Consider the following 15,640-nt stretch of genomic DNA (forward strand, 5'->3'; position numbering starts at 1 on the left):
ACAACAAACTTTTAACCTTGTAAAAAACCTCACGGGCGGGATTCTCCGACCCCCTCTCCATGTCGGACAATTGCCGGGGGCGGCATGAATCCCACCGTCGCCGGCTGCTGAATTCTCCGGCACCGAAGATTCGGCGGGGGCGGAATCGCGCCGTGCCGGTCGGCAGCTGCTTGCAGTGTTTCCCCCGGCAAATTCTCTGATCTGCGATGGGCTGAAGTCCCGCCAGTTCTTTGCCAGACCCCCGGCGTAAATTGGACTAGGACCCTTACCAGCGGGACCTGGCGGCGCGGGCGGGCTCCGGAGTCCTGGGGGGGGGGGGGGCGCGGGACGATCTGGCCCCAGGGGCTGCCCCCACAGTGGCCTGGCCCACGATCGGGGACCACCGTTCCGCAGGCGGGCCTGTTCTGTGGAGGCACTATTTTCCTACGCGTCGGCCATGTCAGCCTCCGCGATGCGCATGTGCGGGGATGACGTTAGCACGCTGATGCCCCCGAGCATGCGCAGACCCGCGTCGGTCGGCGGAGTCCCTTCGGCCCCGGCTGGCGCGGCACCAAAGGCCTTCCATGCCAGCCGGCAAGGCGTAAACCATTCCGGCACCGGCGTAGCCCCTGAAGGTGCGGAAGATTCCGCACCTTTGGGGCGGGCCGACACTGGAGCTGTTCACGCCACTCCATCCCGCTGGGACCCCCCACCTCGAAGAGTACGGGAGAATTCCGCCCCATATCTCTCGAGGTTCTGGATAATAAATCCTTTGACCAACTGGTGCAACAAGTGAAAGACCACGATAATCCCCGGCCCTCCATTATAATGCAGCGCTATAAATCCCATTCAGCCATTAGGCACCCGAGAGAAACAGTATCCACTTTGGAACCAGGCTTCACCAGATGGCTGTATACTGCTAATTCAGTCCCTCTTTGAGTGATATGTTAGTTGACTCTTTGGTTTGTGGTATCAATAATTTGAATATTTAGGAGTTGCTGGCAGAAGCAGGAATATTCTGAGACAAAGCAGTTGAATTGGCGCAAGCAACTAAAACAGCTGAACAAAGTACTTTTATGTTGCAAGTTAAGGTGGGAAATTGCTGCTACTCGAAGTACCCGCAGTGAGGGTATAGCAGAGCCTGAGAAAAGGAAGAGTAACCGTCAGTCAGAGGGTCTAGAGGCCTGTGTGTGGGAGGCAATCCTCAAGGGAAAGACAGACTGCTCTGAGCTCTCAAAAAAATCATTGGTGGCCAAGTGATTATTCAGCCTGGAAGAAAGTCCAAAGTTTATAGTTCAACCCCATGGAGTTAAGCGGCGGCATGAGCAGCCCCACCGCGCCACGTTTCTGCCTCAGCCCGCCGGCGGGATGCTCCGTTTTACCAGCCGGTTGATGGAATTTCCCATCATGGGGTAGCTCCACGCTGTCCTCAACCCCCGGGTTGCTGGCAAAATGGACCATCCCGCTGGTGGAGAATCCCGCCCAAGCATTGTGAAGTTAAGCAAGACCCCCCCGCTCACCAAAATTTCCTTATTATGTGCTACTTCCACCATGGTAATGAAACAGACATATAAGTAACTACAGGGAGGGCTGCAACCAATCAGGCTCAGTCAGACAATGGCCACTTTAACAACCTTTGAAACCATGAGAATGACAGGTACGGCATCAAATCCAGTGTCATCTGCGCAGTTGCCCTTTGTTGTAGTTGGTAATAGGACACAGACTAAGCTTCAGGGGATGAGATTAGCTGAAGAAAATCAATTCCTGAAACATGCCCTTGTGCCGTTACACCACTGTGCTGCCATTTCTGTTTGGACACAGTGACAGTGAGACAAGACATACTGGGAAATGGTGATGGAGGGTCCCAGCATGTTGTTTGAAAGATATTGATTCTGTGAGTGTGGCTATGTTAGCCTGTGTTTTAACATATCTTTGGGACAGCTCTCTCGATTTTGGCAGAATTCCAAGATGGGAATGAGACAAACTCTGCAACAACGAATGGCCTGGGTGTGGTTATCTTGTGTTAATTGCCGAAGTGAATGCCGGATGATTTGTCCAGTTTTTTTCACTTATTTGGTTTGTCTGTCCTGCTGTAGGATTTGAACTTACTTTATCTCAGTGGTACAACATCTGCATATTGTGCTCCAGCTGACAAATTCAAATTTGGGAATATTGGAAACTGGAGCCTGACTCAAGACAACAGAAGACCAAAGACACAGTGATGACCGTGTATTGTTTTTACCTGGTGGATAGTAGTCAGTCAGTTTTCCTGGAAAAGAAGATAATTAGTCATAAGCAGGATGGAATTTGTTGACTTTCCGGTGTTTAAACAACTGAAAGGAACAACACTAAATAATCTTTGCCACAAATCTCATCTGCTTTTTGAATGGTCTAACATTTTGAGAGACAGAAACTGTAGAACAGGTTCGACTGACTGAATCCGCTATTCGTCTACATTTGTGAAGCTCACTCGCTGCTATAATGATAACAAATGGCTGCCAGCCTGACGTGAAATTGAGTCTGATCAATTAGAGAATCAAATCTAAAAACATCACGTAACACATTTATTAGAACCTCTCACTGTTTAGATTCTCAGGCATTGGTCATTTATTTTGTCCACGTATTCATACAACTGAGTCACAGCTGAAACTGCAAAATTCGGACATATTGGAAATCGGGTCAAGGGGAGAAAGGTTAGGAGGAGAAACATATTTAAATTCTAAATAGCTTGATTTTGTTTACCTGGTGGAATGTCTGGAGTAGGTTTAACTGAAAAAGAAGAATAAAAATATGATCCAATATGAAAGGGGATGGAGATTGTTGCGCACAAACGTGTTAAAAAATAGACAAAGTAAATAATTTCTCACACAAAAGCTATAAAATGGAAACAGTTCAAACTCAGTCTTCAATACTTGTGATAGCGTGACTCCTTTCAGAGGCAATCCTTCATGGACCAGGTGACCCACCTCAAATAAGATGAGAAGTGGTGGGATTAGGCCTGTGTCAGTGTTGTGTTGTTCTGTATAAATATAGTTCACCAGTTGTTAATAAATCACCATTGTGATTCAACTCTACCTCGTCATATTTCCTCACGCTACAACATTGATTATGAGAATCAATCAGATCTGTTATCAAAGGAAAACGTTTTCAGCTTTTGGAGGAGGAAGACTGGTCTCTCGGAAGCCTGCAGCACATTAAAGAATCAATTAGAGTCAAATAGGTATGGCACAGTTCGAGAAAATCGAGCCATTTTATCAAGGGGTTGTAAATTGGGTAAATAAATCGAAAGCTTTGATACTTATTTGATGCCAATGAAGCAGGGCAGAAGACTCGTAAAAAGTTACGTTACTCACAGTTTGTGGCCCACAAACTTTTAACCTTGTGAGAAACCTAACATCTCTCAAGGTCTGGATAATCAATCCTTTGACCAACTGGTGCAGCAAGTGAAAGACACCGATAATCCCTGCCCTCCATTGTAATGCAGCGCTATAAATCCCATTCAGCCATTAGGCATCCGAGAGAAACAGTATCGACTTTTGTAACCAGGCTTCACCAGATGGCTGTATACTGCAAATTCGGTCACTCTCTGAGAGATATGGTACTTGACTGTTTGATTTGTGGTATCAATAATTTGAATATTTATGGGTTTCTGGCTGAATCCAGAATATCCCGAGACAAAGCAGTTGAAGTGGCTCAATCAACTGAAAAAGCTGAACTTTTATCTAGCTTCCAGGAAATGTTTTTCATGCAGCTGTTGAATTTATGCAGCCCAGAGACATATTTTTTATTCCAAAAATGTATTTATTTTATTTTATAAATTTAGAGTATCCAATTCATGTTTTCCAATTAAAGAGCAATTTAGCGCGGCCAATCCACCTACCCTGCAGGTCTTTGTGATGTGGGGGCGAAACGCACGCAAACAGGGGGAGAATGTGCAAACTCCTCATGGAGAGTGACCCAGAGCTGGGATCGAACCTGGAACCTCGTCGCCATAGGCAGCAATGCTAACCACTGCACCACCGTGCTGCCCTCCACAGATATATTGAGCAATTCCTGAAACATTCCCTTATGCCGTTTCACCACTGTGCTGCCATTTCTGATGGGTCACAGTGACATTGGGACAAGACATACTGGGAAATGGTGATGGAGGGTCCCAGGATTTTGGTTGAAAGATATTGATTCTGTGAGTGTGGCTATGTTAGCCTGTGTTTTAACATATCTTTGGGACAGCTCTCTCAATTTTGCCAGAATTCCAAGATGGGATTGAGACAAACTCTGCAACAACGAATGGCCTGGGTGTGGTTATCTTGCGTTAATTGCCGAAGTGAATGACAAAAAAATTTGTCCAGTTTTTTTCACTTATTTGGTTTGTATGTCCTGCTGTAGGATTTGAACTTACTTTATCTCAGTGGTACAACATCTGCAAATTGTGCTCCAGCTGACAAATTCAAATTTGGGATTATTAGACACTGGAGCCTGAGTCAAGACAACAGAAGACCAAAGACACAGTGATGACCGTGTACTGTTTTTACCTGGTGGATAGTAGTCAGTCAGTTTTCCTGGAAAAGAAGATAATCAATCATAAGCAGGATGGAATTTTTTGACTTTCCGGTGTTTGAACAACTGAAAGGAACAACACTAAATAATCTTTGCCACAAATCTCATCTGCTTTTTGAATGGTCTAACATTTTGTGAGACAGAAACTGTAGAACAGGTTTGACTGACTGAATGCGCTGTTCGTGTACATTTGTGAAGCTCACTCGCTGCTATAATGAAATCAAATGGCTGCCAGCCTGACGGAAAATTGAGTCTGATCAATTAGAGAATCAAATCTAAAAACATCACGTAACACATTTATTAGAACCTCTCACTGTTTTGACTCTCAGGCATTGATCATTTATTTTGTCCACGTATTCATACAACTGAGTCACAGCTGAAACTGCAAAATTCGGACATATTGGAAATCGGGGCAAGGGGAGAAAGGTTAGGAGGTGGAACATATTTAAACTCTAAATAGTTTGATTTGGTTTACCTGGTGGAATGTGTTGAGTAGGTTTAACTGAAAAAGAAGAGTACAAACATGATCCAATATGAAAGGGGATGGAGGTTGTTCCACACAAACTTGTTTAAAGAACAAAGTAAATAATTTCTCACGCAAAAGCTATAGAATGGAAACAGTTCAAACTCAGTCTTCATTACTTGTGATAGCGTGACTCCTTTCAGAGGCAATCCTTCATGGACCAGGTGACCCACCTCGAATAAGCTCAGAGGTTTTGGGACTAGACATGTGTCAGTGTTGTGTTGTTCTGTATAAATATAGTTCACCAGTTGTTAATAAATCACCATTGTGATTCAACTCTACCTCGTCGTATTTCCTCACGCTACAACATTGATTATGAGAATCAATCAGTTCTGTTTTAAAAGGAAAATGTTTTCAGCTTTTGGAGGAGGAAGAGTGGCCTCTCGGAAGCCTGCAGCACATTGAAGAATCAATTAGAATCAAATGGGTATGGCACAGTTTGGGAAAATTGAGCCATTTTATCCAGGAGTTGTAAGTTGGATCAATAAATCGAAAGCTTTGATACTTATTTGATGCCAACTAAAGCAGGGCAGAAGACTCGCAAAAAGTTACATTACTCACAGTTTGTGGCCCACAAACTTTTAACCTTGTGAGAAACCCAACATCTCTCAAGGCCGTGGATAATCAATCCTTTGACCAACTGGTGCAGTGAGTGAAAGACACCGATAATCCCTGCCCTCCATTATAATGCAGCGCTATAAATCCCATTCAGCCATTAGGCATCCGAGAGAAACAGTATCGACTTTTGTAACCAGGCTTCACCAGATGGCTGAATACTGCAAATTTGGTCCCTCTCTGAGAGATATCGTACTTGACTGTTTGATTTGTGGTATCAATAATTTGAATATTTATGGTTTCTGGCAGAATCCAGAATATCCCGAGACAAAGCAGTTAAAGTGGCTCAATCAACTGAAAAAGCTGAACTTTTATCTAGTTTCCAGGAAATGTTTTTCATGCAGCTGTTGAATTTATGCAGTCCAGAGACATATTTTTTATTTCAAAAATGTATTTATTTTATTTTATAAATTTAGAGTATCCAATTCATGTTTTCCAATTAAAGGGCAATTTAGCGTGGCCAATCCACCTACCCTGCAGGTCTTTGTGATGTGGGGGCGAAACGCACGCAAACAGGGGGAGAATGTGCAAACTCCACATGGAGAGTGACCCAGAGCTGGGATCGAACCTGGAACCTCGTCGCCATGAGGCAGCAATGCTAACCACTGCACCACCGTGCTGCCCTCCACAGATATATTGAGCAATTCCTGAAACATGCCGTTATGCCGTTACACCACTGTGCTGCCATTTCTGATGGGTCACAGTGACATTGGGACAAGACATACTGGGAAATGGTGATGGAGGGTCCCAGGGTGTTGGTTCAAAGATATTGATTCTGTGAGTGTGGCTATGTTAGCCTGTGTTTTAACATATCTTTGGGACAGCTCTCTCAATTTTGGCAGAATTCCAAGATGGGATTGAGACAAACTCTGCAACAACGAATGGCCTGAGTGTGGTTATCTTGTGTTAATTGCCGAAGTGAATGACAAAATGATTTGTCCAGTTTTTTTCACTTATTTGGTTTGTCTGTCCTGGAGTAGGATTTGAACTTACTTTATCTCAGTGGTACAACATCTGCAAATTGTGCTCCAGCTGACAAATTCAAATTTGGGAATATTGGAAACTGGAGTCCGAGTCAAGACAACAGAAGACCAAAGACACAGTGATGACCGTGTATTGTTTTTACCTGGTGGATAGTAGTCAGTCAGTTTTCCTGGAAAAGAAGATAATTAGTCATAAGCAGGATGGAATTTTTTGACTTTCCGGTGTTTAAACAACTGAAAGGAACAACACAAAATAATCTTTGCCACAAATCTCATCTGCTTTTTGAATGGTCTAACATTTTGAGAGACAGAAACTGTAGAACAGGTTCGACTGACTGAATGCGCTATTCATGTACATTTGTGAAGCTCACTTGCTGCTATAATGAAATCAAATGGCTGCCAGCCTGACGGAAAATTGAGTCTAATCAAATTAGAGAATCAAATCTAAAAACATCACGTAACACATTTATTAGTACCTCTCACTGTTTTGACTCTCAGGCATTGGTCATTTATTTTGTCCACGTATTCATACAACTGAGTCACAGCTGAAACTGCAAAATTCGGACATATTGGAAATCGGGGCAAGGGGAGAAAGGTTAGGAGGTGGAACATATTTAAACTCGAAACAGCTTGATTTGGTTTACCTGGTGGAATGTGCTGAGTAGATTTAACTGAAAAAGAAGAGCACAGATATGATCCAATATGAAAGGGGATGGAGGTTGTTCCACACAAACTTGTTTAAAGAACAGACAAAGTAAATAATTTCTCACACAAAAGCTATAGAATGGAAACAGTTCAAATTCAGTCTTCAATACTTGTGATAGCGTGACTCATTTCAGAGGCAATCCTTCTTGGACCAGGTGACCCACCTCGAATAAGCTCAGAGGTGGTGGGACTAGACATGTGTCAGTGTTGTGTTGTTCTGTATAAATATAGTTCACCAGTTGTTAATAAATCACCATTGTGATTCAACTCTACCTCGTCGTATTTCCTCACACTACAACATTGGTTTTGAGATTCAATCAGATCTGTTATAAAAGGCAAATTTTTCAACTTTTGGAGGAGGAAAAGTGGCCTCTCGGAAGCCTGCAGCACATTAAACAATCAATTAGAGTCAAATAGGTATGGCACAGTTCGGGAAAATCGAGCCATTTTATCCAGGGGTTGTAATTTGGATGAATAAATCGAAAGCTTTGATACTTATTTGATGCCAACGAATGTATGGCAGAAGACTCGCAAAAAGTTACATTACTCACAGTTTGTGGTCCACAAACTTTTAACCTTGTCAGAAACCTAACATCTCTTGAGGTCGTGGATAATCAATCCTTTGACCAACTGGTGCAACAGGTGAAAGACCACGATAATCCCTGCCCACCATTGTAAGCAGCGCTATAAATCCCATTCAGCCATTAGGCACCTGAGAGAAACAGTATCGACTTTTGTAACCAGGCTTCACCAGATGGCTGTATACTGCAAATTCGGTCCCTCTCTGAGAGATATGGTACTTGACTGTTTGATTTGTGGTATTAATAATTTGAATATTAATGGTTTCTGGCAGAATCCAGAATATCCCGAGACAAAGCAGTTGAAGTGGCTCAATCAACTGAAAAAGCTGAACTTTTATCTAGCTGCCAGGAAATGTTTTTCATGCAGCTGTTGAATTTATGCAGTCCAGAGACATATTTTTTATTCCAAAAATGTATTTATTTTATTTTATAAATTTAGAGTATCCAATTCTTGTTTTCCAATTAAAGTGCAACTTAGCATGGCCACTCCACCTACCCTGCAGGTCTTTGTGATGTGGGGGCGAAACGCACGCAAACACGGGGAGAATGTGCAAACTCCACATAGAGAGTGACCCAGAGCTGGGATTGAACCTGGAACCTCGTCGCCATGAGGCAGCAATGCTAACCACTGCACCACCGTGCTGCCCTCCACAAATATATTGAGCAATTCCTGAAACATGCCCTTGTGCTGTTACACCACTGTGCTGCCATTTCTATTGGGTTACAGTGACAGTGAGACAAGACATACTGGGAAATGGTGATGGAGGGTCCCAGGATTTTGGTTCAAAGATATTGATTCTGTGAGTGTGGCTATGTTAGCCTGTGTTTTAGCATATCTTTGGGATAGCTCTCTCGATTTTGGCAGAATTCCAAGATGGGATTGAGACATACTCTGCAACAACCAATGGCCTGGGTGTGGTTATCTTGCGTTAATTGCCGAAGTGAATGACAAAAAGATTTGTCCAGTTTTTTTCACTTATTTGGTTTGTCTGTCCTGCTGTAGGATTTGAACTTACTTTATCTCAGTGGTACAACATCTGCAAATTGTGCTCCAGCTGACAAATTCAATTTTGGGAATATTAGACACTGGAGCCTGAGTCAAGACAACAGATGACCAAAGACACAGTGATGACCGTGTATTGTTTTTACCTGGTGGATAATAGTCAGTCAGTTTTCCTGGAAAAGAAGATAATCAGTCATAAGCAAAATGTAATTTTTTGACATTCCTGTGATTAAACAACTGAAAGGAACAACACAAAATAATCTTTGCCACAAATCTCATCTGCTTTTTGAATGGTCTAACATTTTGAGAGACAGAAACTGTCGAACAGGTTCGACTGACTGAATCCGCTATTCGTGCACATTTGTGAAGCTAACTCACTGCTATAATGAAACCAAATGGCTGCCAGCCTGACGGAAAATTGAGTCTGATCAAATTAGAGAATCAAATCTAAAAACATCACGTAACACATTTATTAGAACCTCTCACTGTTTTGATTCTCAGGCATTGGTCATTTATTTTGTCCACGTATTCATGCAACTGAGTCACAGCTGAAACTGCAAAATTCGGCCATATTGGAAATCGTGGCAAGGGGAGAAAGGTTAGGAGGTGGAACATATTTAAAGTCTAAATAGCTTGATTTTGTTTACCTGGTGGAATGTGTTGAGTAGGTTTAACTGAAAAAGAAGAGTACAAATATGATCCAATATGAAAGGGGGTGGAGGTTGTTCCACACAAACTTGTTTAAAGAACAGACAAAGTAAATAATTTCTCACACAAAAGCTATAGAATGGAAACAGTTCAAACTCAGTCTTCAATACTTGTGATAGCGTGACTCCTTTCAGAGGCAATCCTTCATGGACCAGGTGACCCACCTCGAATAAGCTCAGAGGTGGTGGGACTAGACATGTGTCAGTGTTGTGTTGTTCTGTATAAATATAGTTCACCAGTTGTTAATAAATCACCATTGTGATTCACCTCTACCCCGTCGTATTTCCTCACGCTACAACATTGATTATGAGAGTCAATCAGATCTGTTATAAAAGGAAAAAGTTTTCAACTTTTGGAGGAGGAAGAGTGGCCTCTCGGAAGCCTGCAGCACATTAAACAATCAATTAGAGTCAAATAGGTATGGCACAGTTCGGGAAAATCGAGCCATTTTATCCAGGGGTTGTAAGTTGGATCAATAAATCGAAAGCTTTGATACTTATTTGATGCCAACGAAAGCAGGGCAGAAGACTCGCAAAAAGTTACATTACTCATAGTTTGTGGCCCACAAACTTTTAACCTTGTGAGAAACCTAACATCTCTCAAGGTCTGGATAATCGATCCTTTGACCAACTGGTGCAGCAAGTGAAAGACACCGATAATCCTCGGCCCACCATTGCAATGCAGCGCTATAAATCCCATTCAGCTATTAGGCACCTGAGAGAAACAGTATCGACTTTTGTAACCAGACTTCACCAGATGGCTGTATACTGCAAATTCGGTCACTCTCTGAGAGATATGGTACTTGACTGTTTGATTTGTGGTATCAATAATTTGAATATTTATGGTTTCTGGCAGAATCCAGAATATCCCGAGACAAAGCAGTTGAAGTGGCTCAATCAACTGAAATAGCTGAACTTTTATCTAGCAGCCAGGAAATGTTTTTCATTCAGCTGTTGAATTTATGCAGTCCAGAGACATATATTTTATTTCAAAAATGTATTTATTTTATTTTATAAATTTAGAGTATCCAATTCATGTTTTCCAATTAATGGGCAATTTAGCGTGGCCAATCCACCTACCCTGCAGGTCTATGTGATGTGGGGGCGAATCGCACGCAAACACTGGGAGAATGTGCAAACTGTACATGGAGAGTGACCCAGAGCTGGGATCGAACCTGGAACCTCATCGCCATGAGGCAGCAATGCTAACCACTGCACCACCGTGCTGCGCTCCACAAATATATTGAGCAATTCCTGAAACATGCCCTTTAGCCGTTACACCACTGTGCTGCCATTTCTATTGCATCAGTGACAGTGAGACAAGACATACTGGGAAATGGTGATGGAGGGTCCCAGGATTTTGGTTGATATATATTGATTCTGTGAGTGTGGCTATGTTAGCCTGTGTTTTAACATATCTTTGGGATAGCTCTCTCGATTTTGGCAGAATTCCAAGATGGGATTGAGACAAACTCTGCAACAATGAATGGCCTGGGTGTGGTTATATTGTGTTAATTGCCGAAGTGAATGACAAAAAGATTTGTCCAGTTTTTTTCACTTATTTGGTTTGTCTTTCCTGGTGTAGGATTTGAACTTACTTTATCTCAGTGGTACAACATCTGCAAATTGTGCTCCAGCTGACAAATTCAAATTTGGGAATATTGGAAACTGGAGCCTGAGTCAAGACAACAGAAGACCAAAGACACAGTGATGACCCTGTACTGTTTTTACCTGGTGGATAGTAGTCAGTCAGTTTTCCTGGAAAAGAAGATAATCAATCATAAGCAGGATGGAATTTTTGACTTTCCGGTGTTTAAACAACTGAAAGGAACAACACAAAATAATCTTTGCCACAAATCTCATCTGCTTTTTGAATGGTCTAACATTTTGAGAGACAGAAACTGTAGAACAGGTTCGACTGACTGAATGCGCTATTCGTATACATTTGTGAAGCTCACTCGCTACTATAATGAAACCAAATGGCTGCCAGCCTGACGGCAAATTTAGTCTGACCAAATTAGAGAATCAAATCTAAAAACATCACGTAACACATTTATTAGAACCTCTCTCTGTTTTGATTCTCAGGCATTGGTCATTTATTTTGTCCACGTATTCATACAACTGAGTCACAGCTGAAACTGCAAAATTCGGACATATTGGAAATCGGGGCAAGGGGAGAAAGGTTAGGATGTGGAACATATTTAAACTCTAAATAGCTTGATTTTGTTTACCTGGTGGAATGTGCTGAATAGGTTTAACTGAAAAAGAGAGTACAAATATGATCCAATATGAAAGGGGATGGAGGTTGTTCCACACAAACTTGTTTAAAGAACAGACAAAGTAAATAATTTCTCACACAAAAGCTATAGAATGGAAACAGTTCAAACTCAGTCTTGATTACTTGTGATAGCGTGACTCATTTCAGAGGCAATCCTTCATGGACCAGGTGACCCACCTCGAATAAGCGCAGAGGTTTTGGGACTAGACATGTGTCAGTGTTGTGTTGTTCTGTATAAATATAGTTCACCAGTTGTTAATAAATCACCATTGTGATTCAACTCTACATCGTTGTATTTCCTCACGCTACAACATTGATTATGAGAATCAATCAGTTCTGTTTTAAAAGGAAAACGTTTTCAGCTTTTGTAGGAGGAAGAGTGGCCTCTCGGAAGCCTGCAGCACATTAAAGAATCAATTAGAGTCAAATAAGTATGGCACAGTTCGGGAAAATCGAGCCATTTTATCTAGGGGTTGTAAATTGGATCAATAAATCGAAAGCTTTGATACTTATTTGATGCCAACGAAAGCAGGGCAGAAGACTCGCAAAAAGTTACATTACTCACAGTTTGTGGCCCACAAACTTTTAACCTTGTGAGAAACCCAACATCTCTCAAGGTCTGGATAATCAATCCTTTGACCAACTGGTGCAGTAAGTGAAAGACACCGATAATCCCTGCCCTCCATTATAATGCAGCGCTATAAATCCTATTCAGCTATTAGGCACCCGAGAGAAACAGTATCGACTTTTGTAACCAGGCTTCACCAGATGGCTGTATACTGCAAATCCGGTCCCTTTCTGAGAGATATCGTACTTGACTGTTTGATTTGTGGTATCAATAATTTGAATATTTATGGTTTCTGGCAAAATCCAGAATATCCCGAGACAAAGCAGTTGAAGTGGCTCAATCAACTAAAAAAGCTGAACTTTTATCAAGCTGCCAGGAAATGTTTTTCATGCAGCTGTTGAATTTATGCAGTCCAGAGACATATTTTTTATTTCAAAAATGTATTTATTTTATTTTATAAATTTAGAGTATCCAATTCATGTTTTCCAATTAAAGGGCAATTTAGCGTGGCCAATCCACCTACCCTGCAGGTCTATGTGATGTGGGGGCGAAACGCACGCAAACACGGGGAGAATGTGCAAACTCCACATGGAGAGTGACCCAGAGCTGGGATGGAACCTGGAACCTCGTCGCCATGAGGCAGCAATGCTAACCACTGCACCACCGTGCTGCCCTCCACAGATATATTGAGCAATTCCTGAAACATGCCCTTGTGCCGTTACACCACTGTGCTGCCATTTCTGTTGGGCCACAGTGACAGTGAGACAAGACATACTGGGAAATGGTGATGGAGGGTCCCACAATTTTGGTTGAAAGATATTGATTCTGTGAGTGTGCCTATGTTAGCCTGTGTTTTAACATATCTTTGGGACAGCTCTCTCAATTTTGGCAGAATTCCAAGATGGGATTGAGACAAACTCTGCAACAATGAATGGCTTGGGTGTGGTTATCTTGCGTTAATTGCCGAAGTGAATGACAAAAAAATTTGTCCAGTATTTTTCACTTATTTGGTTTGTATGTCCTGCTGTAGGATTTGAACTTACTTTATCTCAGTGGTACAACATCTGCAAATTGTGCTCCAGCTGACAAATTCAAATTTGGGAATATTGGAAACTGGAGTCCGAGTCAAGACAACAGAAGACCAAAGACACAGTGATGACCGTGTATTGTTTTTACCTGGTGGATAGTAGTCAGTCAGTTTTCCTGGAAAAGAAGATAATCAATCATAAGCAGGATGGAATTTTTTGACTTTCCGGTGTTTAAACAACTGAAAGGAACAACACTAAATAATCTTTGCCACAAATCTCATCTGCTTTTTGAATGGTCTAACATTTTGTGAGACAGAAACTGTAGAACAACTGACTGACTGAATGCGCTATTCGTGTACATTTGTGAAGCTCACTCACTGCTATAATGAAACCAAATGGCTGCCAGCCTGACGGAAAATTTAGTCTGATCAAATTCGAGAATCAAATCTAAAAACATCACGTAACATATTTATTAGAAACTCTCACTGTTTTGATTCTCAGGCATTGGTCATTTATTTTGTCCACGTATTCATACAACTGAGTCACAGCTGAAACTGCAAAATTCGGACATATTGGAAATCGGGGCAAGGGGAGAAAGGTTAGGATGTGGAACATATTTAAACTCTAAATAGCTTGATTTTGTTTACCTGGTGGAATGTGCTGAATAGGTTTAACTGAAAAAGAAGAGTACAAATATGATCCAATATGAAAGGGGATGGAGGTTGTTCCACACAAACTTGTTTAAAGAACAGACAAAGTAAATAATTTCTCACACAAAAGCTATAGAATGGAAACAGTTCAAACTCAGTCTTCAATACTTGTGATAGCGTGACTCATTTCAGAGGCAATCTTTCATGGACCAGGTGACCCACCTCGAATAAGATCAGAGGTGGTGGGACTAGACATGTGTCAGTGTTGTGTTGTTCTGTATAAATATAGTTCACCAGTTGTTAATAAATCACCATTGTGATTCACCTCTACCTCGTCGTATTTCCTCACGCTACAACATTGGTTTTGAGATTCAATCAGATCTGTTATAAAAGGAAAAAGTTTTCAACATTTGGAGGAGGAAAAGTGGCCTCTCGGAAGCCTGCAGCACATTAAACAATCAATTAGAGTCAAATAGGTATGGCACAGTTTGGGAAAATCGAGCCATTTTATCCAGGGGTTGTAAATTGGATCAATAAATCGAAAGCTTTGATACTTATTAGATGCCGACGAAAGCAGGGCAGAAGACTCGCAAAAAGTTACATTACTCACAGTTTGTGGCCCACAAACCTTTAACCTTGTGAGAAACCTAACATCTCTCAAGGTCGTGGATAATCAATCCTTTGACCAACTGGTGCAGCAAGTGAAAGACCACGATAATCCTCGGCCCACCATTGTAATGCAGCGCTATAAATCCCATTCAGCCATTAGGCATCCGAGAGAAACAGTATCGACTTTTGTAACCAGGCTTCACCAGATGGCTGTATACTGCAAATTCGGTCACTCACTGAGAGATATGGTACTTGACTGTTTGATTTGTGGTATTAATAATTTGAATATTTATGGGTTTCTGGCAGAATCTAGAATAGCCCGAGACAAAGCAGTTGAACTGGCTCAATCAACTGAAAAAGCTGAACTTTTATCTAGCAGCCAGGAAATGTTTTTCATTCAGCTGTTGAATTTATGCAGTCCAGAGTCATATTTTTTATTTCAAAAAAGTATTTATTTTATTTTATAAATTTAGAGTATCCAATTCATGTTTTCCAATTAAAGGGCAATTTAGCGCGGCCAATCCACCTACCCTGCAGGTCTTTGTGATGTGGGGGCGAAACGCACGCAAACAGGGGGAGAATGTGCAAACTCCACATGGAGAGTGACCCAGAGCTGGGATGGAACCTGCAACCTCGTCGCCATGAGGCAGCAATGCTAACAACGGCACCACCGTGCTGCTCTCCACAGATATATTGAGCAATTCCTGAAACATGCCCTTGTGCCGTTACACCACTGTGCTGTCATTTCTATTGGGTCACAGTGACAGTGAGACAAGACATACTGGGAAATGGTGATGGAGGGTCCCAGGATTTTGGTTGAAAGATATTGATTCTGTGAGTGTGCCAATGTTAGC

At 41.9% G+C, this 15,640-nt stretch overlaps 1 protein-coding gene across 1 annotated transcript in view; it reads right to left on the minus strand.

The window, feature by feature from the left end:
- LOC119970923 (cyclin-K-like) overlaps nucleotides 1-15,640 on the minus strand; it is a 101,280-nt gene that overhangs the window by 55,492 nt on the left and 30,148 nt on the right. Inside the window, exons 12-23 of the mRNA XM_038806033.1 lie at nucleotides 14,175-14,201; nucleotides 13,676-13,702; nucleotides 11,885-11,911; nucleotides 11,385-11,411; nucleotides 9,594-9,620; nucleotides 9,093-9,119; nucleotides 7,302-7,328; nucleotides 6,801-6,827; nucleotides 5,012-5,038; nucleotides 4,512-4,538; nucleotides 2,722-2,748; nucleotides 2,222-2,248 (exon numbers count right to left, since the gene is read on the minus strand). Of these exons, the coding sequence (XP_038661961.1) occupies nucleotides 2,222-2,248; nucleotides 2,722-2,748; nucleotides 4,512-4,538; nucleotides 5,012-5,038; nucleotides 6,801-6,827; nucleotides 7,302-7,328; nucleotides 9,093-9,119; nucleotides 9,594-9,620; nucleotides 11,385-11,411; nucleotides 11,885-11,911; nucleotides 13,676-13,702; nucleotides 14,175-14,201 (324 nt within the window). The remainder of the gene's footprint in view (nucleotides 1-2,221; nucleotides 2,249-2,721; nucleotides 2,749-4,511; nucleotides 4,539-5,011; nucleotides 5,039-6,800; nucleotides 6,828-7,301; nucleotides 7,329-9,092; nucleotides 9,120-9,593; nucleotides 9,621-11,384; nucleotides 11,412-11,884; nucleotides 11,912-13,675; nucleotides 13,703-14,174; nucleotides 14,202-15,640) is intronic.

Source organism: Scyliorhinus canicula, chromosome 9 (assembly GCF_902713615.1).
Source record: "Scyliorhinus canicula chromosome 9, sScyCan1.1, whole genome shotgun sequence".
NCBI classification, from domain to species: domain Eukaryota; kingdom Metazoa; phylum Chordata; class Chondrichthyes; order Carcharhiniformes; family Scyliorhinidae; genus Scyliorhinus; species Scyliorhinus canicula.